Raw genomic sequence first — 26759 nt, forward strand, 5'->3', positions numbered from 1 at the left:
ACGGTATGACAGACGATGTTCTGTCTGTTTTATGTTTCCTTAATCTTACTTGAGTTTTCTGTCATATTGCTTGGTTTCGCTATCACATCTAGGTATGACGACGAAAATGGGGGACAGATGCAGATACCACGAGGATTTTGAGCAGTATGTACGGAGTGAGAGTTCTTATCTTGGGACGTGGATCTTAGGATACCATATAAGGTAGTTTTGATCAATATCGTGTTGATGATATCTATGCGAGTATGTTTTTACGGTTCTAGAATTGAATTGACTGCTCGTCCAACATAAGATTCTCTCCGAGCGAGGGGCTTCTATATTCTTGACAAACGCATCATCCGACTCTCTAGACATCCTGAATCTCACTACGACCTGGGATTGTGGTACCAATCGTGAAAAGTTACTCGCTCTCGAGCTGTACGCCCATACCTACTAATCACCGAGTTCATGCAGTAGAACTTTGCTCTAACGCGATTTTCCGGAATATCCTCTTCTGCCACGGGAGTGCGTTCCACGAGAGGGCTTGGCGGTATCGTGGCTCGGAGATGCGGAGGGAAATGCGCTGGAGTGGGAGAGCTGCAACTTGAGGCACTTTTTGCTTTTCCATCTCATCATACATACACATCTCCTCATTTGATCGAAAACCCATTCACCCACATATACAGCCCCGTCACAAGCAGGCTCGGCACCGCCCACAGCAAGTCCAGCTCGACCACGGCCCACACCCACAGGCACCCCAGCGGCGGCGCCCTCTTCATGTTGTACAGGTACCCCTTCGAGTTGGTGATGTAGACGAGCGCGCAGCCCGAGACGCAGCTCATGGCGAAGAAGAGCAGCTGGCGGAGGGGCTTCTGGAAGCGCCGCGGCAGGCCGGGGAGGAGCGTCTGGTTGGCTTCGTGGGGGTGGAGGACGTAGAAGAGGAAGAAGAAGGCTGTTTTCCACAAGGGATCCGTCAATACAAATTCAACTTGGTCCGTATTGCTTTGTTTATATAGTCTTGGGAACCTACCAAACCACGCCCTGCCCGCATTCGCAACGACTTTATCCCATTTAATCACCGTCCCATACTGATGCATCACCAAGACGTCAAACGTAGAGTGCAGGATGGCCAACGTCGTCGTCCACAGCAGCGCATCCAGGAACCGCTCCGCGCCAGGCGACAGCTTGCCATCTTCTTCGTCGTCGTCGTCGGCTTTGGAGGATTTTCCCGCGAGCTCCCTCTCCCGCCTGGCGGCCTGGTCAAAGAGCGATCGCTCCTGGGCAATGTCCAGCAGCGTCTTTTCGGTGGGCGGAGAGCGGTCGGGCTGGCGGAGCTTGATCTTGGTCGGGTCCTTGCGGTTCTTGGCCATTTCGCTGTTTTTCTTTCAACACTGATTCAATCACTCGTGTAGCCTGCAAAGTTGAGTCTTCAAAAGCCGTCGTCCGTTGCCGCTTGTGATGCCAGCCGTGGTGGTGATATTCTGATAGTCGAACTTTTGGCATTTCACACACGTGTCTCGTGCTGCCAATTGACAAATGACATCAGACCAGGTGAGATCAGCCGAGGCCGCGCAGGCAGCCAATCAGCGGGCGCCGGGAGCGTGGTCGGGTGCTTTATCGATAATGCTCCAGGGCGGCGTGCCCCTGAAGGTGGCGCTGCAAGCGCTCTCTAGCAGTTGATGAGACATCAATCAAAGTGAGATGGTAATCCATGGATATCAAGTACCCCGAAGACGACTGGAGAGTAATGCATATATCTGAAAGTGATCTAGCTATGACCTTTGAAATGAGTAGATGACTCAAACTGGACAGCAAGATCAAAGCATACAGAGTATCTGCAGGCTTCCCCTCACCGCATCGTGTTCCCGTGATGCCTCCATTGCTCCCCTTGCAGCCGCACCTCGTCCGCGATCCCTCCGGCGTCCATCCAATGTTTCACCCTCCATCCTCGGGCCAATCGCCGCTCGCCGGCCCTTGGAGCCAGAGCCCAGCCCTTGAGCGCCGTCTGGTTCCATTGCTGCCACTCTGGCTGCGGGCTTGTCTACGAGTACACATGCCCTCTCTACTACTACTTACTCACTGACGTGTAGAGACCAAAAAGAGAGAGAGTGAAGCTCCCCCACTTGATCCCGCCGGCTGTTTTCCCGCAGAAAAGGCACGCACGCACTTTAGACCCGGCCGGCAACCCGCTTTGTCCCCCAACAAAAAACATCCCACAAGTCGCAACACCACCGTCAACACGCGCCAGCAACGAGCAACGAATAACGAGACCCCAAGACCGAACGCCGCACGAGCAGCAAACCGACCCGAAGCAAGCCCGCAAACAATCCATCCCTACAACCCCGAACCCGAGGGCTCGCTTCTTCCCGCAGCCTCGTCGTCATCCCCGCCGCCGACATGCCAAACGCCCTCAGCCTCCCCTTCGACCTGCCCTTCCGGCTGGACCTCGACTCCCGGTCCCTGCTGGTGCTGACGGCGTCCCTCGTCGCCGCCGTGCCCGCCATCTACATGTGCACCGCCGGCGCCGTGCGCAACCGCTTCCCGGAGCTGCTGGAGAAGCGCGTGTGCCTGCTGATTGCGCACCCGGACGACGAGGCCATGTTCTTTGCGCCCACGGTGCTGGCGCTGGCGCGGCCGGAGACGGGCAACCACGTCAAGATCCTGTGTCTGAGCTCAGGTATGGCGCCGTGCCGAGGGGGCCAAGAGGACAGCAATGACTGACTCGGGGCGTTGCCTCTAGGGAACTCTGAAGGCCTCGGCGAAGTCAGAAAGAAGGAGCTCGTCCAGAGCGGCCTGGCGCTGGGCCTGCGAGACGAGTCCGACGTCTTTGTCGTCGATAACCCGTGAGTGCTGGCCGATGGTCGCATCCTCCCTCCAAGACTACCAAGCAGGCGGAGGGGGTGTTTTTGGTCACCGTGACAGCTTTGTAGGCTCTTGATGATACAGATGTTCAAGCTCTGAAATCGAATTTACAGGCTTTCAAGGATGACCAGAATGCCCCCTCCGCCTCCTAGGTACTAACACAATCGCTTGCAGCAAGGACTTCCCCGACTCGATGACGACGCACTGGGACGAGACCAAGATCGCCAACCTCCTCACCAAGGCCTTTGCGCCGCAGCTCGCGCGCCAGCGAGCGGAAAACGCCTCCGAGCCCACGGCCAACATCGACGCCCTCATCACCTTTGACGGCCACGGCATCTCGTCCCACCCCAACCACATCTCCCTCTACCACGGCGCGCGGGGCTTCGCCAGGGCCCTGACCGAGGGCAAGCCCGAGTGGAAGAGCCCCGTCGACGTCTACACGCTGGGCACCGTCGGCCTGCTGCGCAAGTACTCGGGCGGCCTGGACCTCTTCACCACCATCGCCTCGACGCTCTTCTCGCGCGACCAGGACCCCGAGCACCCCGAGAGGCTCGTCTACACCAACAACCTGTTTGGGTCCGAGCCCAAGCTGGGCACCGCCTGGCACGCCATGACCACGGCGCACAAGAGCCAGATGGTCTGGTTCCGCTACCTGTGGCTTGGCTTTAGCCGATATATGCTCGTCAACGACCTGCGACTCGAAAAGGTTGACGAGGAAACTAACACCCAAGCTTAAAAAACATAATAACTGAATCAAAAGCGATGTGTATCTTTTGCTAAGAATGTTTGGGAGAGGGGTCCTAGTTTGGAATACAAGGATGGACTTGACGATCAAGAGGAGAGCGGTTGGGCGTTGCATGAGCGGCGTTTTTTGGGAAGCCGGCTACCGTGTAATGGTGTGATTTACGAGCCCATATGCATGTCAAAGGTCATATTTACGTTTCTTACGGCGATGCGTCTCTGCGTGTTTTGTGTGAAGTGATTGCGGCTTGGGTTGGACGAGATAGGGGGCTTGTGCCGGTAGAGCGACAGGTATGATGTTTGTTGGTGAAGGCGATACTGATGCTTCTAGGGAGACGATTGCATCCTCGACAGCACTTGACGCTACGATGTCAACGGCTGTGAAAGACAGTTCGGGGTCTCGAGTGTTGTGGCTTCATGGCTGGCGCAGGCCAGGCTGCACATCAAGATCTACGAGGTCTCGTTGCCGAGACTGGGCTGGGTTGCTACAGGGAATTGAACACGGCAACTAGGCAACACAAAAACAAGATGCTCCATCAGTGCAGACCCATAGCTCGCCTGCATGTGTGGTTCACGCGGTGAAGAGGTCCTTGAAGGGGTGCGCGGGAGGGGACCCCTTTGAGATGAGGGCCTGCCGCTGTACGGGTCGCTGCGAGATTGGGGAGGGGACATTCGAGAATCTGGGCTCAGCTTGGTCGAGTTATCGGTTGGCTTTGTGCATTACCGCCGAAGGTGCCAGGGAAGCTGTTGCTGAGAGCGAGAAGGGAATGAGCTGATGTTGGCGGGCGGTGTCGACGGTTTGGCTTGAAACTCCGGAGATGAGCGTGACCATTTGGCATGATGGGCAACCTGCGTGTTTCCGCTCTGGCGTTTCTGTTACGAAAAAATTGAGACTTGAATTAGGCGCTGAGGCAGGGATGGTCGAGTGTTGGGCTTGGAATCGAGCAGTGTGTTTGATTGGGGACCAGGCATGGTTGTCGAATGATGATGGATCAGGGTAAATGGTCGTTTCTGGGAGACTTGTGTTCAAAAGTAGGAGGCAAAAAGGAGGAGACAAGCCCTTGTGAAGGCAATAGCACGGCCGCGAGCAACCTTTGAGTAACATGTGCCCGGGCATTGTTGCAGTCAACAAGCATACAGTTTGCCATCAACTGACCCGGCGTCCGTGGGTAAGGTAACAACACCAAAGACAGCCCGCCTCCATACAAAGACACAACAACATGTTGGTAAAGCCAAGGCAACGGCTACCCTCGGAAGAACAAATTCTATTTTTATTGCAGAAAATCGTTCAAATCATGTGTTTCACGAGTTTATCACCCGATTCGCCTACGTTTTTCATACGTACCCTTAGTTGGAAAGCTCCACGGGAAAAAAACGCCCCTATTCCCACATTCCCGCAATCCACTTCCCACTTTCTCCTGAAGAGTTAGCAGCAAAATTTTCTTCAAAGGCAAGCATCGTGAGAGTCTCCACATATCTGAATTGGGCTTCACTTCTTGTAGTACGTATTTGTATGTTGTACTATGTGTTTTGACGAAATCGACGAGAGGGAGACGCACGTGCTGGGAAGATATTACTTGAGAGGATTGAATCGAAGTTTAAAAGTGAGATGTAAAAGCAGGGGGTTGTTTGCCTTGCCTTTGCCTTGCCGAAGGGAGCCGCAAGAGTTCAAAGTTGCAAGCAACGTGAACGAAGCCCATTCGATGCACGTACACGTCCACGGAATACGTGTGTCGTTATTTTCACATCCATCAGGGTTCTACACATCAGGTACAGCGACCAGGGACGTCACACTCACGGGCAAATTTTCATCAAAGAATCCATAACTCTGTAACAAACTCACTACATGTACACACGTGGTGTGTTAGGGGAGTAATCATTACGCAAAGGAACCACTTACAGAACCCAGTTACTTGCCTGAATCTCGCCACGAGGCCTGGGTACAACGGACGACGACGACGACGACGACGACGACGACGACGACAGGGGCGCCAAAAAGAATCAGCCAGCTCAGCCTCTCCCGCCCAATGGCTCCATCACGGGCGTCAAGACATCAAGGATGTGGGTTTCCCTTGAGCTTGAACGTTCACAGACGAAGCTGTTTAGTGGTTCTTGGTGCAGGATTTCACGGATCCCGGCTCGGAGGTGCGGGTCGTCGGGGCTTTGGCCCGGTCGAAACTTGGACCTTGATGGATATGTAGTAGTAGTACTAGTACCAAATTTGGTCAAGAAATCCATAGGGCTTAAGTCACGATGCTAACGGGAATACGTGTAAAACTTGGCCGTGCCTAAGCTGAAAAGAACCATGCAAGGTTGCAGCATGGGCAGGCACAGTAAAGGGTTTCATCGGCCGGACGGGCCGTCGGCGAAAGGCGTGTGTGCCTGAGGGAATGGCTGTCGAACATGCTGGCAGAGTCGCCGAGATTCTTTAGGATAAACTAATACGACTTGGGCTTTTGTCACCTTTCGTGGTAGATGCCTACTCGGTATCGTACTATGGGGAGGTGATGCTTCAGGTTGTTCAAGTCGAACTTACACGACAGCCAATGAGTAAAAAGAAAACCAGCACAGCCAATGAGGCAAACCACCCGCCCATCACGCGGAGAAATGACCCCATCAACACGTACAATCTTGTCAAGCCTCGTTCAAACATCAAGTCATCAGCCACAAAGCATCCAGAAGGAACACGAAGCAGACCCCTGTCCCTTCGGCCCGAGACAATCCTTAACCCGCACTTTACCGCTCCCTCTCGTACCTGAAATCAAGGCAGCAGAACCCAAGCCAGGAACCACACACATACACACACACACCAGCAAAAAAAAGAAGCCCAAAGAAAGAAAAAATTCTTCCCTTGACCCCTGTTCCTCTCTGCCCCTTGCTGACTCATTGCCGAAGCGCCTCACTCCAACCCAGCTGAGCCACACCCCCTGCAAAGTGAGAACTAGCCCCTGTATGATCCATCCACTTCTACAGCAATCCACTTTCCACATCGCATTTTCCTTCCAAACGATGCCAATAGCACAACACACGCACCATCAGAAAAAATCCTTTCACCATCCCCATGTCATAGCTACGCGCAATCCCAAAAAAAGGGACAACAGCTCTTCTTCCACACCCACACGCCCCCTGGCTACGATCGGGATGTGGATCCCGGCAGGCACAAAAAAGATGGAACCACAACAGCCGGCATGACAAGAAAAAAATCGGATCCGCCGTTCGTTTTCTGCAGGTGATTACATAGGAGACAGTTGACAAAGAAGAGAATTGGTCAAGGAGGAGATCAAGGGGTATGGAAATCGACGGCATCGTGAAAAGCAAAGAAAAAAACTGTTTTGATGTAGTACGTACCTGGATGGAGGCATGGTGGAGGTTGTATATAAGAGAGTGCCATCTCGGACGGTTTGTTCAAGAGAATCTCATCATCATCAGCATCAGCATCTACAAGATTCAAACAGCTATAAGCTACAAACCACAACTTCTTCTACAAACATCACATCCACAACTCTCAACTACACCAACAAGGCTCCCACCCAAGCAACAAACGCTTTCAAAGCAAAGCTTCACATCACCACTTACACAAAAACATCCTTTCAAAACACCTCCACACATACAACAACAAACACACACAACAATCAAAATGCTCGTCGGCGACCTCATCCACTTCCGCGCTGCCCTCAGCAACGGCGTCTCCCACGACATGATCCTCTGCCCCTCCGCGGCCACAACCCCCGCCGCCTCCCGCCGCAACTCGACCGCCGCAAACTCCATCGCCTCCCAGGAGGACAACAAGAAGCACAACAAGACCAAGAAGCGCCACTGGTGGTCCTCCTCCAAGTCCTCTTCCACACCGGCCGTCAAGGCTGCCAACTGCGGCGCCGGCATGAAGCTGCCCATGAACGTTGTCTAAACTCCCTCCTGAAAGGACAACCTTCTTTTTACTTCTTCTTCTTCTTCTTCTTCTTCTTGAGTTTGTGCTCCTAAGCGCGGCGAGAAAAAAAGGGGGTGACGAGAGAAGGCCTCACTATAAGGCATAATGGTTCCAAACACACACACACAAAAACACCAACTTCATTCGTTCGCTTCAAGCAAAACCTCTACGACGACAACGACCACCAAAAAGTTATTTTTTTCACTGAAATTTACGGGACATGGATATTTGTTTATCGGGCTGGGAGCACAAAAAGTTTTTTTATCATGAGTATTAGATATATACCCATTTGATTCGAGGATACCTTTTAGACACAAACAAAAAAGGGGTGATGCAAGGGCGGGGGTTCGATATAGACATCGGAACAACCTTAATACACTATTTCATCGGGACTCTTTTCATCTCTAGCAGTGAACATAACAACCCAGCTGAATTTGAGGACTCTTTCATTTCGTGATTCATATAATGAATGCCATGATTTGATCAGTTTAGGAAATATAATTGATAAAAGAAATGCCATGATTTGAACAGTTATAAAACATCATACATCATAAGCCAGCCCATATGTAACCCCATCTATGCCCATATTGACAAAACGCCCATGCTAGAAAAACACGCTCTGCTTCTTCTTCATCTTCTTCCTCTTGTCCTCCTCCGTCTTGGCTCCCCCGAAAAGATTCAGCGCGCTGGCTCGCGCCCCTGCCAGCCCCGAATAAGGGCCCGGCTTGTGGCGTCCGCCCTGCTGCGGCCCCGACGGTTGCGGCCCCACGCTGCTTGGCCGCGGCGGAGGAGCAGGCGGAGGCTGGAGGTTGTTCACGACGGGCGGGCCATACCATCTGCCGCCGCTCAACGCTCCAGACATCGCCGGCGTCGCCCCAGAGGGCCGCTGTGAAGGGGGGGGAAAGGACTGTGCGGGTGGTATGGCCGCAACGCCGTACTGCCGGCGCAGTCGCTCCGTCTCGGCATCGATCTCGGCCTGCTTCTGCCGCCGTCGAGCTTCTTCCTCCTGCCGGAGCATCCTCCGCGTTCTCTCCTCCTCCTCTCGAGCGAGCCGTGCGCGGCGCTGCCGTTCCTCCTCGGCCACCATCGCCTGCAGCCTGCGCGTCTCGGCGTCGATGTCAGCCTGCTTCGCGGAGTTGCTCGCCGGAGATGGCCGCAACGGAGGCGTGTGCGTCTGTACCGGTGATGAAGTTTCCCCCAATGCCCCCGACACAAGCGTCGGGTCACTCGGCGACGATGCCAGTGGCCGTGACCCTCTTCTCCCCTTTCCGTTCGCAACCCCCGCAGCAGCCCCGCCGGAGACGTTGAAGGGATCCTGACGAGGCGCAAAGTGCAAGTCTCGGACCACGACGGCGCTCAGCAGCAGCACAATCTCCAGCCCCTTTCGGTCCTCGACCTCGACGCGCGCCATGTTGGGCTCGTATATGCACAGCGCGTCCCCGTGCTTCTGGCTGCGATACATGGCGACGGTAATGTCCGGCTCCTTGCTCTTCTTGCCGCCCACGCTCTTGCCGGACATGTAGCACGTCATGTCCCGGTTGAGGCGCCCGTCGCGCTTCCAGTGGAACATGATCTTGGGCGACATGTCCGACACGTCGTTGCTGCCCAGCTCCTGGTCCAGCCGGCTGGCGCTGGGCAGCTTAAAGGTGCGCTCGGGCATCTCGAAGCCCCACGAGTCGGCGCGGTTCCAGCCGCCGGCGTTGCGCTTGACGGCGATGCTCTGGTCGGGGTTGTACAGCAGCACGGAGAAGGCGTCCGGCGTGATGGGCACGGGGGCCGGCGGGGTGCCGTTCTGGTTGCGGATCTCGGCGGCCGACAGCGTGGGCTGCTGCCACTCGGGCTTCACCAGGACCTCGCCGTAGATGACGGACGGGTAGTGGGCGTCGAACAGAGCGACGGCATACTGGCCTGGTGAGGACGAGGGGGGTGGTCTCTGCAGGTTGTAGGCGCGGACGGGATCCGAGCCGTTGTAGGTGTAGAAGAGGCCCGTCTGGAGGGGGTCTTCTGAAGAGTGCAGGCGGTACGTGGGAAAGCTTTCGTCGAGCATGGCTGCGGATGCCAGATGAGAAGCCCAGAGTGGAGGTTGAAGAAGAATATGTGAAGAAGGACGAATATCTTCAGGTCGCGACGATCATCAGCTGAACATGGCGCGCGAGCCTTGGCCAGAGGGGTCGAGAGCCAGGGCGGCTAACAAGTGAGGCTGCGACAAGGCCGATCCAATGCGTGGAGGCTGAAGGATCGGGATCCTGCACACCCACAGTGGTGACTGCTGTGAGCGGTGTGAGTCAATGGACTGATGCAAAGACTGAGTTTCGAGATGGCAATGATATCTAGAAGGTAGTCGGATGATTGAATTAGGGAATCCGGGTAAAGTGTCAGATATCTTGCTTGAGAGGATTGAAAGTCCAAGGTGAAGCTGCTTATTCAGGCCATTACGCACCGGCTGCCAACGTCATGGCAGCACCTGCTGCGCCACAGCCGCGACTGCTGGCCCACAGGCCCCCGGACAGTGGCTGTGCAGTTCCGCTTTGGGTCAGCGAGTTTTGTCTTCAATGGTCTTTAACACGAGATGGACGCCAGAGTGCACATCACTCAAGGTTTAACATGGATGGTCGTGTTGGTTCGCTGAATAACCGTTCTATTCGTGGGCATCCAGCATGCATTCGTGCCTGTTTTCGGACCTGACAGCCTCATTAGTCCCCAGATTATCCAGACTACAAACAGACAAGCAGATCCCAATGTCCATGTTCCCAACGCCTCAAAACTCCCAGCCCATACCCTTTGATCATTATTTCGCATGCAATCCATCCCAACAATCCGGAAGAAAACCCAACATGACAGAAGAACAACAGAGACGAATCCCTTCATAGACAGTTCACCCCTCATGGCTCCCATGACTCTCATGACTCCCGCTCTCATCCTCACCAACATCCCACGGCCTCCTCCTCGGCCAATTCTCGCTCACCCACGCCTCGTCCTCGAGAATCACCAACCTCCGCCTGATATTGTCGTTGCGCCGCTGCAGCCGCGTCCGCCGCCGCCCCTTGCGGAAGCACGGCAGCCAGCAGCACACGACGAGGCTCAGCAGGGTCCCAATGGCCATGCCGACGAGGAACCCGCGCAGGAGCTTGTCGCCGCTCGTGCCGTCCTCGGCGACGACCTTTATGAAGCCGCCGCCGCCGCCGCTGCTGCTGCTTCCATTGTCGGTGGGGGCTGGGGAGGAGGATGTTGATGTTGCGCTGCTGCTGCTGCTGCTTGTGATGCTGGCGATGATGGTGTCGGTGGCAGTGGGCGTGGGAGTAGGGGTTGTTGGACTGGGACGGGGAGGCGAGTTCTTGGGGAAGTCGGGGTTGGGTTCGATGCCCAGGCGTGGTAGGACGACCATCTGCGTGCGTCATCAGCCAAAGTCCAGCGTAGTTGCGATTGGATGGCCATTGTGACCATGGTCCTGACCATCATCGTGGCATGAATTAGTTGTATAGCCATACCTCGTTGGTAGATTGTCGTATAATCAGCTTGAACACTATATCCTCTCCTCCATTCTCGTCACTTGTATAGTGTCGCAGGTAAGGTATGAACAGGTACAAAGTATAAGTAGATGCCCAGTATCGAGACAACAACTAAAAGTGATGTTGATTATATTCCAACTGCTCAACAGTTATCTTGATTTTGAACTCCCAAGGTTCATAGAAGGACCAGATAATAATAGATGTAGAAACCAGACAAAAGAGAACCCCAAGATCCCAGGCAACGAACCACTCGTCCTTATAAACCAAGACAGCAATGACACGCCCTTCCCCAATCCAGGCCACGGCACCCGAGCACCGCGATGACCCATCAACTCACCTCCGCCATCTGATGACTCTCTCTCTTCGGTACAGCCCTATAGCAGTACTACTAGTACTACCTAGCATCTATTAGTTCGTGCTGCTATTTGGTAAGGACTAGCACCACCGGCCCCGGCATAAGCAACACGCAAACTTTCGTCCGCGCGGTCACGCCCTCCCCCAATCACAAAGTCGATTTCTCTGTGAAGCTAATTCATGCACGGAAAAAGTCAACGCAAGGTTAACCAGCACGTCGGGTTCCCCCAGCTCGGCTTCGATTGGATGGCTAATAAACCACCCCCCTGTCCTCGGCGATGACTCAAGCCGGCAAGGGACCATAATGGGCTGCAAGCCAGGCAGCAAATACTATGCCGTACAAGTACTATACTATGTTTACTACTACCTAGCCCAGCCTGATCAATACCATGAGACGGCATTGCATCCAAGTACATGTATGCAGTGTGGGGTCCCCCATCCAAAGCCGAAGCCGAAGCCGCGCCCCCCTTCGGCGCGGCTGTCAATGCAACCCTCGGGTGCGGGAGCCGGCCTCGACTACATGTGCCTTACTCTAAACCTATCACGAACCTGGTTCTGGACAGCAGGATGACCGACGCGTTCAAACAGGTCTGTTCCTTATTACAAAGCAAAGGATTTCAAAACTGAAGAAAAACATTATATGTGATAGAAGACGCAAGAATGACCATAACAGCGCAAGAATAAGACAGGGAAAAAAATGCCCATCTGATCCAAGCCACACATCACCTTAAAAACCCCCATTTTCAAACTCAACCCCTAACCTCATGGAATCGCGAATTAGGCATATTACTTCCCACTTTTTAACTTTTCACCCATAAGCACTTCGACACGAACAACTAAATGGAAAAAAAAAAAAAAAAAAAAACCACCTAATCCGCCCGCACTTGAGCGATCCAAATGCATCCCATCAGACTCTCCGCATATCAACGCATCGGATATGGTTTAGCATATGAGTGAGCGTGGCATGTTGTGTGTACACGTGTATGTCGGCCAACCTAGAAAGCCCAGCCAAGTGCAAGGCAACGACGTTAACACGCAGAGCTTCAATCCTCGGGTACCGTAAACCACCAACTCTTGATTACGACGCAAATCCTTCTACCTAATGTAATGATACCCATCTGCTCAATACCATGCCGTCCACTCTCAACCCTTCCTGACAAAATCTCATATAGACTAAAAGCTCCTACTATTGTCTAATCCATTAACGCCATCTGCATGCAGTTCTAATTCCCTTTTCACGCTCATCCACCCATCAAACCACCACCCGCCGTGAAACTTCCCATCCTCACCTTCTCCTCCTCCTCCTCATAGCAAAAAACAACCCCATAACTCAAAAAGTCTAACCCCAGCTCCCAACGGCCTACCCTCTTGCAACAAATAATCAACCATCACAAGAAAACCCGCAATTCACAAATCTCACAGTCGCCCTGCCCCCAAAATCTGAACCCCCCCTTCGTTCTGGTCTCGCTTCCTCAATTCCACCTCCCCCATTATCGTGGGTGTGAAAAACCTGCGTAGGTAAGTCTCATTGCTCGTTGCCTTATTTCTTGCTTCTACGTTATACAAACGACCTGCCAAAGCCTGTAACATTACCAGAAGCCAATCATCTCCAAGCGTTTACATGATCCCATCACAGCAGCTTTGACATCCTACACCTTGATCGCCAACACCCAACTCGAGCACGGACAAGTACACCATCAGTGAAGAAGACAAAAGCTCTCATGAGAGTATTACATAGTTCTCGCTCCTAATACTACACGCGTCCCAAATAGACATCCACATGCAAACGATGGAAAAAAAGACAAGGTAATACACAACCCCTCCCCCCTTCTCCGTGAGTTTTTGCCCAGATTGCCGTACACCAAAGATATCCCGCCGTGTTTGTTCCCCCCTTTCCATTGCTCCCTCCTCCATGTGTGATGTGCATCTGCCCGACATATCCAACAAAGATGACTTCGCAGATGGCTGGTCGGGATCATAATATCCCAGTCGAGAGCAATAGCCCAAGCTCCCGCAATAGCCCGTTCTTCCATCATCAGACCACGTCAAAGCTTCGACACCATGGCTCATTGTGCTTGCCCGTCTATCAACGGTGATAGCGCTTCACCAAAATTATAAGGCCAATTCAGGTCGCTTTTGGCTTTGATGCATCAGTCTCGTACCAGCTCTTGGCGACGGCTTGCAGCTTATCTGGCGCTGCGACACAAGCTCAGAATACAGCAACCAGGATTGTCGTCTCCGTCTCGTTCTTCGTGGTGGGCAAGACTTTATTCCTTTCCTTTTCCCTCCCAACTCCTATGCGCCCCCTTCCAGGTAATCACCGCCCGGCCGTCCCGCTTCGACAGCCCCTCCTGGCGGATCGTCAAAGAACAAAAGAAGCCCTCCCCCTACCAGCGTCACCCGGAGACAGCTGTGGATCATGCCAATCAACCGGAAACGCGCTCAGATGATGCCTCCCGGCGGATCGTAGCCCGTCGCAGCTCCTCTGGCTGGGTTCATGCTCATGCCGGGGAGGTCGCCGTCCACCTGTGCGCTGTTCGTCTTCCGCAGCATAAACATGGGCTTCTTGCCTTCCTTATCCAGCTGCTTAAACAGAATCAGGGGCTTCTCGTCCATGCCGAGGCAGCGCTCCTGGTCGCCGTAGACAATGTACAGGGCATACTGGTCCCAAGGCGCGTTGATCTGATACTTCTTAAGCGCAGCCGGCAGCACCTTGTAGCAGGGGTCGTCCATGCTCACTCGGAAGGACTTGAAGATTTCGACGGAATTGCTGGAATTGGGCGTCTCGGGTACGGGCGTCTCGCGGCGTCGAATCGACCCCCCGGCCCCGGCCTTGTCTCGCGAACCGCCGTAGCCGAGGTCTCCTTCGATAAACGTCGTCCGTACGGAGGGGGCCGTCGAGTTGTACGTTCGAGAGCCGAGGGTCGCTGCGCTCATGTGGTTCTGGGGGGAGGTCGGTGATGGTATGACTGGCGAGGGGTATCCTGAGGGCGAGGCGTGCTGGTTGCCTCCGTTCATCGCAGCCAGGTGCGACGACGACATGACGGCTCTCTCTGCCGCGCTGGACGGATCCAGCGTCTGTTCTGGCATGATGCGCTGATCATGCGTCGCTTGCGTCGGCGAGCTGCTCTTGGGCGTCGCCCCAATCAGGATCCGCCGCTGGGAGTACTGCCGCTTGACTCCTCGATCGCCGGGCTGGGCTCCCGGCGGTGTCGGCGCGGGCGGAGACAGCGTGGCCTCGTACCCGTATGGCTGGCTAGGTCCGGAGACGTTTGGCAGCGGGTGCTGAACATCCTTGACCAGCCGCAGCGCCGGCAGCATGTCCTCCCTGAGGCGCTTGAAGTCTTCGTTCATCCGCCGCAGGTCTTGCTCCAGTAGGCTCATTCGCTCGTCTCGCAACCGAAGCTGCTCCACTAGATGTCTAATGTCCTTGAGAGTTGCCGTGGCATATTGGGCTTCGGCATCGGCGGCTGTGGTTCCACAAATCCAGCAGAAGTCAGTACTCAAAGGGGTTCATCTTCCTGCCCATGGGTGAGGGATGCAGAGAGCCTTACACAGTGGTAGGTAGTGATCGCTCTCCAGTGGAATGTCTTGAGCTTTCTTGACGTCGTAGACGCTCTTGAGGATGGTCAGGCGATGGCCCACACTGGCGATGCCCATGCTCTTGAGATCGTCGTGCAGCAACGCAACCAGGGCCTCTCCGACAATGTCATTTTCTGTACCGCCACGTTCCAGCGATCAGCCTATGCGCCCCAGGAGAAACAAACGAGGAACCACAACCCGATCATCAACTTGCCCCCCATCACGCCGTCCATACATACCTAGAAACGTATCGGCATACTGCGGCAGCCCGATGGCGCTGATGAAATCGGCGCACTCCTCGGCCGTCCACTCGGTGATGATGGTCTCGGGCAGGCGGTCCATGCTGCTGCGATGGCCGTACGTGGTGGGCGTGTGCTCGGCCGACGTCGACAGCTCGGAGCCCATGGGCGAGGCCTCGGAGTCGCCCACGGGCGAGTGGTCGCCCAGGTGATGCTCGTACTCATCGTCGGCGTCCGACTCGGCGTAGCCCGTTCCTCCTTCGAAGCTCATCATCGTGGGCGCCGCCGTCCGTGGCCAGCGGGACTACTCTCTCTGTGCTGCTGCTGCTGCTGCTGCTTCTTTCTCTCTCGTTCTCCCCCTCGCAGGCGCGGGATGTCGTCCCCTATTTGGACGCCTGTTCCTCTTCGTCCACCGTCCTTTTTGGCCGCTGCGCTCTTTCGATGGGGAGGTGACCAGTTCGCGAGACGGTCTTTATTCTGGCTCTCGCTCGCAGCGTCGTGTCTTTCGCTTCAGGAGAGTTGCGGGCTGGTGGTAGGAATTGAGGCAACCCGATCGAAGGGGGGGTTGACCAGGTCGTGCGGAGGCGAGCAGAGCGCCAACGGGCGGCTAATGGATCGATACAAGGCGCCGGGTCAGCAGGAGGGACGCAGAGACCCCAGCCAGAGGGCAAAAGAGGAGGGCAAACAAGAGCGAGGGCGACGAGATATAAGGTTGGGCCGTGAGCCTTGCTTGGCTGCTGCGTGCGTGTCGATCGTGAGGAGGGGCAAGGCGAGGCAAGGCAAGGCAAGGCAAGGCAGGGAACAGGACGAAACTCGGGACTTTCGCGTTGAATCAACTTCGCAACAAGGCCCAGGTGTCAAATCTCGGCCAATAAATGCCAGCCGACAGGCACAGGCACAGGCACAAGCTTGCGGGCACTACGAGTGCGAGGGACAGCCTGGAGTGAAGCACGGGCGGGCGGAGAGCAGGTACCGGTACCGCGTCAGGCGGCAGCCGCAGTCAGTGCAAGCAGGCGCTAGGTGCAGCCGCAAGTACCGGTACGCGAGCATCCAGGTCCGCCAGGCTCCGTCCAGTGGCCTCCAGCGCCGTCCCTCCAGAAGAGGCCGTTAGTGAGAGCGCTACAGGCGAACGCTGCAGCGGGGGACGAGCCCTGGAGCCAGCCGCTAACGCCCACTGCGCTCGCTCCGGCTCAGCGGCCGTTTCCACCAGCACCTGCACCAGCACCTGCACGCCGTTTCGACTGCTGCCAGGGCACGAGCGAACGCCCGGCGGCGTCTCTAGCCACAACGGGCCAAGCGCGGCACCCTTGTTGAGCCTCCCTTGTCTTTGTGGCTGAGCGAGCCTCGAACGTGACGGGCGAGAAAAAACATGAAGAGACTGCATGTGCTTTGACACGGTTGACGAGGTGCTCTGGATGATCATGGTGCTTTCTTCTCTTATTCTCTTTATGATGTTTCAAAGCTACTTCTAAACCAGGAAGAGACTGCCAATGCAGTGGCGTGAAGCATAACGAGGGTGGAATGCGCAATAACACCATCAAACTTCAACTCCACCAGCATAGTGTATATGTAGTCTTGATATTTTAACAGACTACTGTGATTGTCATGACAACTTGAGCGATCGGATTCTTTACGCAATTCGATTCAAGAGTACTCTCCAGCAAGCCGAGAAACCGGCACCAATCTCATCAAATCGGTCTGAACCGAACAATTAGACATACATCTTCACCTACATGTAGTTCCAGGGTAACCAACACGCCAGCACATCAACCAACCCAATTACTACATCCAAAAATCCCATCAATCAGATCCCCAACCCGCCGACATTTGACACCAAACCACCAAAATAGCAAAAAAAAAAAAACAAGCCCACAGACCATCCGCAAAACCCAAAGTTGCCCCCAATCCCACACTGCCCTCGCCCTTCCCGCTTCCCTCCTCCGCAAAATCGACAACTCCAAAACGGCCCAGATCTTCTCCAGCCCGGTCCCGTCCGTCCCAACTCTAACCGAGCTGCTGCTCCCAACAACACCAAACGAAAAAAAACATGAACCACACGACACCTCTGCTCCGCTACGCAAGTAGAAAGAAAAAAGCAAATTCACATTCGAAATCGCTAGCACTAGCTTCTACGAGAACCCTTACAACTGACTTCAACAAAAAGGAAGAAAAACCCAGAAAAGACATCCCAAGCCCGGACAAAAAGGGCGCCCGCACATTCGTCTCATCTCATCTCGTCTCGTCTCGTCTCGTCCCCCGTCTCGTCCCCCGTCTCGCCCCCATCCACACACTACCCCCATGCCAATATGCAAGGGAACAGCACCGTTCACTCTAACTTCAACTTCACACTTCAGTCACTTTTCCCGCCCTCCCCTTACAGCAGCCAAAAACCAACTCCAGTATACCTAATATTCCGACTAGTAGTACTAGTAGTACTAGTAAGGTAGTATCCTCTCTTCCTTGTGTATCCCAAACCGTCACAGGCTTCCGGCCCGTTACCAAGGAACCTTCAAGGGAAAAAGAGTCCCCCAAAACCGAAACACCTCCCATACCGCACAAACCGCGTTTCAACCCCCAACCTCCCCATCCTGAAACTCACAAATCTCGTATATACCACCTCCGCATACAGGTATCAAACAGAACACCAAACCCCGATAGAAGCCTTCTTACACGTTCTCCCCCCCACCACCCGCAACTTCGCGTTTCAAACGCTTCTTCCCCGTCTTCTTCGTCCCCTCGGCTGCTCCAAGCGGAATGGGGGCTTCTATTAATATCTGGCCTAGAAGCTTTGATACCCTGTAGATAAGGTAACCTTGAACTAGTACTGCTAACCAACCAAGATCTGTATCCTTGTACTAGTAGCTCTGTAGTGTGCACTCCATAGATGGGGCAAACTCAGACATGAGCGACGAGCAACAAAGACTGGATGGATCACGGGCCAGATGGCATCAACTTCACCTCCATATGGCATCACAACTCACAAATGACAGAATCGCAACCCACTTGACAAGCCATCGTCTCTCCACATTCAACTGCATTAGTCCTTCTACACGTCTGTACACTTTGATAGTACACAATGATCGAACACAGCCCCGGAAAAGAAGAACACCCTTATCCACCAATATATCCCGCATTGCTCGCCCGCAAATGCCAACCGGCCCAACCGGTTCGCCCTCGAGCCAAGAGCCGACCGCCTCAGCAAGTCGTGCTCCAAGCCCCGTCCCAGTGATATTATTAGAATTCGCCCTGCAGTCGCAAAAACTCCCTGCAGCTTCACATCATGGCCGCTTCCTCGGGCATATGTCACATTAATTATATGTAAAAGGGCTCGCGCCAAACCAGAGCCGCTCATCACAAGACTCTGAACATCGCAATCTGCCAAGTCGAAAGGGTTTGAATTAAAAGGTAGTAGTAGTCATCTCATCCTTTCCCTGAATATGTGTTGCCAAAGAAAAGAGTGAGGCCGTTTGTACATCTCCCAGGAACCGGACAGTTGGTAAAGAAACACTTTGCGCCCCAAACACCGAGCCGTCATATTGTTGTTTTTCTCTTTTTTTTTTGCCCGTTCTAAGTGTCTTTTTTCTTTCAAGGGAGGGGGAACGATGTTGGCTTGCCCACAAGTTTCATGATAAAAAGTAAAATGCAGAAAGAGAAATGGAAGAGACAATCATCGCAGAGGAAGCTTGCAGTCAGCAACGCCTCGCGCAATGACATCTCCAATCTTCCACCTGGGAGGCTTGATGGGGATGCCATTGGCCTTCCTCCACTCGGCCTCGTCTTCAGGCGCCACGCCCTCGGGCAGCGGCTCCAAGCCTCCGGCAATACCCGTCGAGTACTTGAGCTGGAGCAGGTCGGCAACCTCGTTGCAGGCAATGAGCATCCGGTCGAGGTCATCCTTGTTGTGAGCGGCAGAGACGCAGAAGCGGGCACGCGAGCTGATGAGCGGAGTGGCCGGGTAACCGACGACGACAACGGAGATCTTGCGGGCAAGCATCAGACGGCTGAAAGCGGGCATCTTGCCGGGGTGGTAAAGCAGGACGGGAATGATGGGTGAATCGTCGTCGCCAGTGACAATCATGCCGAGACGCTTGAGTCCGAGACGCAGATAGCGGGAGTTGAAGGCAATGCGCTGCAGGCGCTCTTCACCCTGGCCGGGGCTGATCTCGCCGTTGATGAGCTTCAGAGACGTGAGGATCTGCATGAGAACCGAAGGGGCGGGCGCCTCGCCAAAGATGGTGGAGGCGTTGGTCACACGGAGCTTGTCGATGATGTGCTTCTCAGCGGCGATGTAGCCTCCGTTGGCGCCAAAAGACTTGGTCAAGGTGCCCATGAGGATGTCGACTTCCGAAGGGTCAACGCCATAGTAGTCACAGATGCCGCGGCCGCGGGGTCCCAGGGCGCCGATGGAGTGAGCCTCGTCAATGAACAGGTAGAACTTGTACTTGCGCTTCAGAGCCAGGATGCCGGGCAGGTTGACCATGCTGCCTTCCATGGAGTAGAGGCCTTCGACAACGACGAGGATCTTCTTCCAGGGGCGGTGAGTCCTTGGCTGGCCCTGCGAGATGGCCTCGCGGAGGACGCGCTCCAGGGCCTCGACGTCGTTGTGCTTGAAAGACTGGATGACGGCACCGGAGACACGGGCACCAATTCGGATAGAGGCGTGGTTCAGCTCGTCGGAGATGATCAGGCAGCCCTTGGACACAAGCGCGGGAAACGTGCTGGCATTGGTGACGTAGCCCATGGAGAAGACCATGGCGTCGGGCTTTCCAACAAACGAGGCAATTTCGCGCTCGACCTCGAGGGCCAGATCCGAGGTGCCGCTGTCAGCTCGAGGGCTGGCAAAGGTGGCTCCGTACTTCCTGACGCATTCCTCGACGGCATCGGCGCAGGGACCGTCCGACTGAGCAAAACCGAGATAGTTGTAGGAACTCATGTTTAGGGTCTCAGTGTGGGTACCGGTGTATTTGTAGGTGTAGTTGTAGTCGTCCGACTTGCGGTCCTTGAGGGTGATGTAGCGCCCGGGGACGCCGACGGTGGTGCGGGCAAAGCAATCGTCCAGGCGGAGCTTGAGCCGCCTGCTGTAGAAGCTGTCGAAGTCATCATTGAGAGGAGCGAAGCCGTTGTGCACCTTGAGGGGCGCGTAGCGCTTGCGGTCACCGAACCGCTTGCCGAAGAAGTCGCGGACGTGTCCGAACAGGATGAGGGCCAGGTAGCTCAGGTACGTGGTCAAGAGATAGTAGTAGGCCGGCTCGTCCTCAATCGGGCGCGTAAAGGGCTTGCCTTGGGCCTGGCTGACGTACAGGTGCTCGGGGGAGAGCAGGGGACCGAATTGAGACTCGGTGCGTCGCCGCCGTTCCACCTCCTCGGCCGACTGAGGCTTGAACAGCGTCGTCGTGGGCTCGACCGCGTTGGCCTCGCCCGTCGCGGTGGACAGCGAAATGGTGGGCAGCGACACCGTGGACGCCGAAATGGCGCTCGTCTGGCTTTGATGCATGGTGGCCTGATCCTTGGACTTTGGGCTGGACGAGAAGAGCTGGCTCAGGCGGTTGGTCTTGGAGGACGAGAGACGTCGTTCGCCAGTCTTTTCGGACGCTGACATGGCAGACTGGCTGGAGGAGAAGGGGTTTGCGAGCCGCCGCGGCATGATCTCTCCGACGCCTTGTGCAGACTCGAGGGAGAAGCCGGCTCTTGAGTTAGACGAGGCTTTCCGGGGATACTGTCTAATAAAGAGGGGAAGCAAGTCGAGTTAGCTTCAATTGCCGACTAGAGAGTGTTGGTGATGGTGTATGCGTGGTGTGAGAATGAAATAGTCAAATGGGGAGCTGAAGAGCCGTCAAGTTTTTTTTTCTTTTCCGATTCTTCCTTTTCCTTTCCACATCGATTTCCATTCCCCGGAGCCGTCGCCTCGCTAGAGGGTCAAGCCATCCGGCACCGAGCAACTCAAAAAGTCGCGGTGTGTGGCCACACTCAAACGTTCCAAGCCTCGCCGGGCGGCGCCACTGGGCCTTGGCCGCAGCCGGTCAAGCGTCTGGATGGAGTCGAATCAAGCTTTGAGGAAAGCCTGGCGTCATGGCAATGGCACTGGCACTGGCACTGGCACTGGCAGGGCGATACTGCAGCCCATCGCCGGCTCTTCCACGAGGGGCGTCTGCGGAGGGAGGGGCAGGGGAGGAAGTTGGAGTTGGAGCTGAGCTGGCGAGACGGGCCAGAGCCGGCTGCGCGACTTACCGGTGGCAGTAGATGGAAAGCAACACCGAGGGTGCTGGTGATGGTGTTGCAGTGTTTCCCGGCCGGCCTCGACGCCGTTCTCGAGACTCTGCGCAAACCAATGCTTAAGCACAAGCGAGGCTCAACAGGCGAACTGCTGCCCCAACGGCAAGACGTGCGTATCCCAGCTCCCAGTGGAGATGCCGCACAAGGACACCACGCGACAGAAGGACGAAAGTGACCGCGATCGCAGGGCCGGGAAGAGCAAAAAGAGCAAGCAAAAAAGCAAGTTGAAGAAGACAGGTTCTGGGGGAGGTTCGGCTGGGCTGGGCAGATGAATTTGGCGAAAGGGGCCCGCGTTTCTTTGACGAGCCCACAAGGCCAATGGGATGGCGGCTGGGCACCCAAGCTGGAGCCACTGGACGGAGTCGGTACCTAGTGCTGTTAGGCAAGGGAAGGGGGGCGCCGGTCACCATTGGCCAGCCTCCGAGATGGAAGTGCCTTTTGGATCGCCTCGACGCCCTGCATTGATCTGTTGCTATTATTGTCGTCGTTATTGTGATGGGAACTACTACCGCTATCTATTCTATTCTGTCTGATGCCATCGCGATTGTTCCCGTCTCTTCCCCCGGGCTGCTACGGAGCTGCGGCCAAACATTAGCACGAGAGGGACGAAAAAAATCAAAAGAACAAAAATCGAACGGCAACCAGGAGGGTCGGGTCGGTCGAAAGCCCAGCCCAGGCCGGAATTCAGGAGCCCCAAGCCAGCCAAGCGATCCGTCACGACAAGGGCAAAAGTGGGCGTCTAGCTTGTCATGGGTTGCCTTTTTTTAATTTGGCCCTCGCCCGTCCCACGTCTGCCGAGGGCGAGATGGATCGAGGGCCATCAACTGCAGCTCCGGCAGACATGCTGGTGTTGCCGGTCGGATCGCCCGGGCTTACGAGGTATGGATGCATCGCCCTACGACCTGATGGTTCTGCGCTTTTTACTATACTAGACAGAAAAAGCGACTTGTCGTCCGATGGCCAGCTTTGCAGCTCTGCAGCTGATGAGGTCACTCGAGCGATGGTCGTTCCCAAGCGACGGCGAGCGGCTGCGATCCTTGCTGGCGAGGCGGTTGCCAGGGGATTGCCGTCTTACTGCCGACCTGGCATTATTACGCCGTGCCACGACTATCGCCACCTGCAGGACCGCTCCGTGTCACGCAAATGTACCGACGCGATGAAGGAGAGCTGTTTGGCCACTGGATGTACATGCCTACGTCCAAACTGGTGGCCGGTACTCCGTAGCATTGCGGACGACTCGCGATCTGCAAGGGGCCGCGCGATGACAGTTTGCCGCCTTTTCTCTCGTCCATGGAGGCAGCCCAAAAAAGGGGCGCTGACACCAAGGCCGCAGAGCTGGTGCTACCCCAAGCAGGAGCTGCGAAGCTGTTGGACGATGGATTGACAGCCGGGTTGTCATTTTTGCTAGCGGTTCGTGGTCGCGAATCTCTCCGACGAAGCCGGTCCAACAGGCAGAGCGCTTTTTGGCATCGCTGCAGAGGACAATTGAGCCCGAACAATGGAGCGCTTCTAGAAGTGGTACGACCTCGAGGCAAACACGGAGATGGTCCTCCGTGCATGTGCATGTACTACTAGTTATCGTATTTCCAGCTGTTCCCGCCTCTGCTTCTCTTACGTGTATTTGACTGGCCGGCCGCAGCTCCAGCTCCAGCAGATGGCTTGAGATTGGCCGACGCGCCTTTGACCTCGATGCATCACTTTCTTTATGAGAGTCGAAGTTGGTTCATTGAGGAAAGCAATTCACCCGCCTGTGTGACGCCAGCTCTTATTACACGAGTTTCTTTTTCTTGAGTCTATCCCCGGAGAAAGGAACAAGACAAAGCAAAGTAGAAAGATGAAAGAAAAATTCTTCCGGCGTCTGAACCATCGCCTCGGCTGTCCATACAGCTGAATTGAAATTTTCAGTAGCAACGATAGTGCATCTGCTAACAAAACCGGCCGTCTCACCTTTCTCACCTCTTCTGTTCCCCCTCCCAAGGTCAGCCTTACACCAGCCACACATCAACTGGCATTACCTTAGTCATCCACCCTCTCCAGCCACTGCCTCTCGGCTCTCAGGCCGGGCCTCGCCCATTCCAGCTTATGTAGAACCGAGGGTTCGCGCGGGTTGCAACGGGCCACGATGGAGGGGGAGCGCAAATGCAGCCGATTCGGCAGTTGGGCCAGAGATCCCCAACCATTTCCGGTCCCTGACGAGACTATTTGATGGTGTCGATTTATAGGGACAAGGGAGACGATCGTCAGACGCCAATTGGCCCCCTCTGACTCTCTCTTCACTCTCACCAAGTGGACGACTCCTTCGCACACCAGAGACGATCGAGTAAGACGCCGACGCCGATAGACGCAATGGGGGAGTCTATCGCCTACGACAACGCCTTTACGGGTGTCCTGCTACAGGCACGGGAGCTTTGGAGACACCCAGATCCCGCCTCGACGCCCATGTGGCGCTTCCTGCAGACGGTGAACCAGAAGCACGGCCTGCAGCTGACGGGATATCCCGACCTGTACAAGTGGTCCATCGACAACGTCGCCCAGTTCTGGGACGAGGTGTGGCAGTTTGTCGGCATTGTCTCGTCCCAGCCATATACACAGGTTCGTCCTCTTTCCACAGGTTCAGTGGATAGTTAGAGCTCGACTTACACGCCGGACCAGGTCCTGCCGCCCGATGCGCCCATGTTCCCTCGTCCCGACTTCTTCTCCGACGCTCGCCTCAACTTTGCCGAAAACCTCCTCTTCCCTCCCACCGCCGAGCCGCTCGACCCTTCTTCCACCGCCGTCATCACCACCACGGAGCTGCCCGGCGACCTGCGCTCCACCACCTGGGCCGAGCTGCGCGAGTCTGTCCGCCGGTGCGCCAATGCCTTGCGAGCCGGCGGCCTGAAGCCCCACGACATTGTCGCCGGATACGTATCCAACCATGTCGAGGCCTTGGTGGCGATGCTGGCAGCCGCTTCGCTCGGCGCGATATGGACGGGCATCAGCCCTGACAGCGGCGTCTCGGCCGTGTTGGACCGGCTGAGCCAGATCGGGCCGCGCATCCTGTTTGCCGACAACGGGACGGTGTACAATGGCAAGCAGTGGTCGAGCACGTCCAAGACGACGGATATTGTCGCGGAGCTCAGCAAGATGGGCTTGCAAAAGGTCATCGTCATCAACAACATCCAAGGCGACCTCGCCATGGACGACATCCGCGCCCACGGCGTCGAGGCCATCGACTACGAAAGCTTCCTTTCCGGCGCATCGCCAGATCCTCTCCGATTCGAGCAGCTGCCGCCGTCACATCCACTCTACATCCTCTACTCCAGCGGCACCACGGGCCTCCCCAAGGCCATTGTCCACACTGCGCTGGGAACGCTGATCCAGCACAAGAAGGAGCACATGCTGCACTGCTCCCTGACCTCCTCGTCGAGCATGCTCTACTACACGACTACGTCCTGGATGATGTGGCATTGGAGCGTCGGCGCGCTTGCCGTGGGAGCCAAGCTGATCCTGTACTCGGGATCGCCCTTCCGACCAAACTCGTACATGTCCATCCCCCGCGTGCTGTCAGACCTCAGAGTGACCCATTTCGGCACCTCGGCAGCCTACCTCACAGCCCTGGAGGCCAACGGCGTCTATCCTGTCCGCAATTCCAGCATTGATCTGTCTCATCTCGAAGCCATTTACTCCACGGCGTCACCGCTACCGCCATCCACTTTTTCTTTCGTCTACGAAGCCTTCCCCAAGACCATCAACCTTGCCTCCATCACCGGCGGCACCGACATCATCTCCCTATTCGGCGCCCCCTGCCCGCTCCTCCCCGTCCGCGTCGGAGAGATTCAGTGTGCCGGCCTCGGAATGGCCATCAAGGCCGTCGACTCTGTCACGGGCGAGGACATTCCCGCGGGAGAGCCCGGCGACCTGGTCTGCGTCAAGCCGTTCCCCTGCCAGCCCCTGACCTTTTTCGGCCCCAAGGGCGACGACAAGTACAAGGCCGCCTACTTTGAGCGGTTCGAGGGCATCTGCGGCGTCAAGGGTCCGGTGTGGCACCACGGCGACTTTGTCAAGATCGCCGACCCCAAGACGGGCGGGCTCCTCATGCTGGGCAGATCCGACGGCGTCTTGAAGCCGGCTGGCGTGCGGTTCGGCTCAGCCGAGATTTACAACATCCTCATCCGGTTCTTTGCTGCCGAGGTGGAAGACGCCGTGTGCGTTGGGCGGAGGAGACCCACGGACACGGACGAGACGGTGTGCTTGTTCGTCGTCATGACGCCAGGCCGCGAATTCAACGACGACCTACGGAACCGAATCAAGCAGAAGATCAAGAGCGAGCTCAGCCCGCGTCACGTCCCGGGCATAGTGGAGGAATGCGGAGGGGGCATTCCCAAGACGGGCAACGGCAAGAAGTAAGTCTTTAGTTTTGCTGAGTAAAAGTATCATCAGGGAGAGCTCATTGTGTTTTCTAACGTCGGCTACAGGATCGAAGTTGCCGTGAAGCAGATTCTTTCCGGCATGAGCGTCAAGACAAACGCCAGCGTCGCGAATCCCGAGGCCCTGGAATGGTTCAAGGAGTGGGCAAAGACACATTCATGAAAATTGGGAGGCACGATACAGCCGTTACCCATGGGGCCTTTTTGTTGATGACATTGAGAAAAAGGAGGCCAAGGTCTTTCACAGGGAGGAAGCTTTGGCGGTATACCACGAGAGGAAGAGTAGAAAAGCTGCCAAATCTCCTTGAACTGCTCGAATATGGAACTGGGGTTTCTTTAATGACGGGCATGGTGTGGAGGTTTTGGTTTGGGGGCCATGCCTTTGAAAATTTAATACAGAAGTCGTCGACTGGGGGCAGTTCGCTACTCTGAGAAGACTCTTGATGTTTTAACGTCTGGCGTCGTGAGTCTTTCGTACGCTCCCACACCGAAACCGATCCTGCGTGTAGGCCAATAAAAGCAATCCAGAGCACACCGAGACGATGAGACGTAAACCAGCCTTTTTTTGATCCCTCTTCCACCTCCTCCCAAAGAACCACAGGTTCACACGTCCCCTACACATAACCCCCCCAAGTTCCTCACCCAAAATCCTCGCACAGCAGACTCAGACAAAACATCACGTCACACTCTTTCCTCGCAAAGTATATGACTCCCGAGAGGTACCTTAGGCAAAGAGAGGTAATGATAACAGGGGTAAGTATACGGGCACTGAATTTTGCCTTGCCAACTCCGATGATGAGTCCGCAGCACCAATAGTAAACTCTCCAGTAACATTTATCCAAGTCCAGTATGCTTTTGAGAGAGAGAGAGAGAGAGAGAGAGAGAG

The 26759-nt window shown here is 55.5% G+C and overlaps 9 protein-coding genes across 9 annotated transcripts; 4 read left to right on the forward strand and 5 right to left on the reverse strand.

Annotated features, from left to right (window-relative positions):
* Positions 1-624: 624 nt before the first annotated feature.
* Positions 625-1349, reverse strand: BBK36DRAFT_1135670 (hypothetical protein; the record flags this gene model as incomplete). Its single annotated transcript, XM_024892724.1, has 3 exons — positions 625-929; positions 978-979; positions 1010-1349. The coding sequence occupies 3 exons, from the start codon at positions 1344-1346 to the stop codon at positions 627-629; spliced, it is 642 nt and encodes a 213-aa protein (XP_024748461.1).
* A 1135-nt stretch (positions 1350-2484) lies between these two features.
* On the forward strand, positions 2485-3574 carry BBK36DRAFT_1122089 (LmbE-like protein; the record flags this gene model as incomplete). Its single annotated transcript, XM_024890905.1, has 3 exons — positions 2485-2653; positions 2717-2819; positions 3013-3574. 3 exons carry the CDS (start codon positions 2485-2487, stop codon positions 3572-3574), a joined length of 834 nt encoding a protein of 277 aa, XP_024748462.1.
* A 3642-nt stretch (positions 3575-7216) lies between these two features.
* BBK36DRAFT_1169909 (hypothetical protein) lies at positions 7217-7486 on the forward strand (the record flags this gene model as incomplete). Its single annotated transcript, XM_024895383.1, has 1 exon — positions 7217-7486. One exon carries the CDS (start codon positions 7217-7219, stop codon positions 7484-7486), a length of 270 nt encoding a protein of 89 aa, XP_024748463.1.
* A 284-nt stretch (positions 7487-7770) lies between these two features.
* Positions 7771-9554, reverse strand: BBK36DRAFT_1135671 (hypothetical protein; the record flags this gene model as incomplete). The annotated part of the gene is made up of 2 exons (XM_024892725.1): positions 7771-7870; positions 8098-9554. One exon carries the CDS (start codon positions 9552-9554, stop codon positions 8112-8114), a length of 1443 nt encoding a protein of 480 aa, XP_024748464.1. The 3' UTR covers positions 7771-7870; positions 8098-8111.
* An 828-nt stretch (positions 9555-10382) lies between these two features.
* BBK36DRAFT_1169911 (hypothetical protein) lies at positions 10383-10892 on the reverse strand (the record flags this gene model as incomplete). The annotated part of the gene is made up of 1 exon (XM_024895384.1): positions 10383-10892. One exon carries the CDS (start codon positions 10890-10892, stop codon positions 10383-10385), a length of 510 nt encoding a protein of 169 aa, XP_024748465.1.
* Positions 10893-13812: 2920 nt separating this feature from the next.
* Positions 13813-15465, reverse strand: BBK36DRAFT_1121587 (hypothetical protein; the record flags this gene model as incomplete). The annotated part of the gene is made up of 3 exons (XM_024890838.1): positions 13813-14840; positions 14925-15086; positions 15192-15465. The coding sequence occupies 3 exons, from the start codon at positions 15463-15465 to the stop codon at positions 13813-13815; spliced, it is 1464 nt and encodes a 487-aa protein (XP_024748466.1).
* Positions 15466-18858: 3393 nt separating this feature from the next.
* Positions 18859-20835, reverse strand: BBK36DRAFT_1160359 (serine palmitoyl transferase subunit; the record flags this gene model as incomplete). The annotated part of the gene is made up of 1 exon (XM_024894286.1): positions 18859-20835. The coding sequence occupies one exon, from the start codon at positions 20833-20835 to the stop codon at positions 18859-18861; it is 1977 nt and encodes a 658-aa protein (XP_024748467.1).
* Positions 20836-20970: 135 nt separating this feature from the next.
* BBK36DRAFT_165377 (hypothetical protein) lies at positions 20971-21639 on the forward strand (the record flags this gene model as incomplete). The annotated part of the gene is made up of 1 exon (XM_024897770.1): positions 20971-21639. One exon carries the CDS (start codon positions 20971-20973, stop codon positions 21637-21639), a length of 669 nt encoding a protein of 222 aa, XP_024748468.1.
* Positions 21640-23810: 2171 nt separating this feature from the next.
* Positions 23811-26036, forward strand: BBK36DRAFT_1121495 (acetoacetate-CoA ligase; the record flags this gene model as incomplete). Its single annotated transcript, XM_024890828.1, has 3 exons — positions 23811-24056; positions 24117-25849; positions 25922-26036. 3 exons carry the CDS (start codon positions 23811-23813, stop codon positions 26034-26036), a joined length of 2094 nt encoding a protein of 697 aa, XP_024748469.1.
* Between the last annotated feature and the right edge of the window lie 723 nt (positions 26037-26759).

This window comes from Trichoderma citrinoviride (assembly GCF_003025115.1).
Source record: "Trichoderma citrinoviride strain TUCIM 6016 unplaced genomic scaffold BBK36scaffold_9, whole genome shotgun sequence".
NCBI lineage: Eukaryota > Fungi > Ascomycota > Sordariomycetes > Hypocreales > Hypocreaceae > Trichoderma > Trichoderma citrinoviride.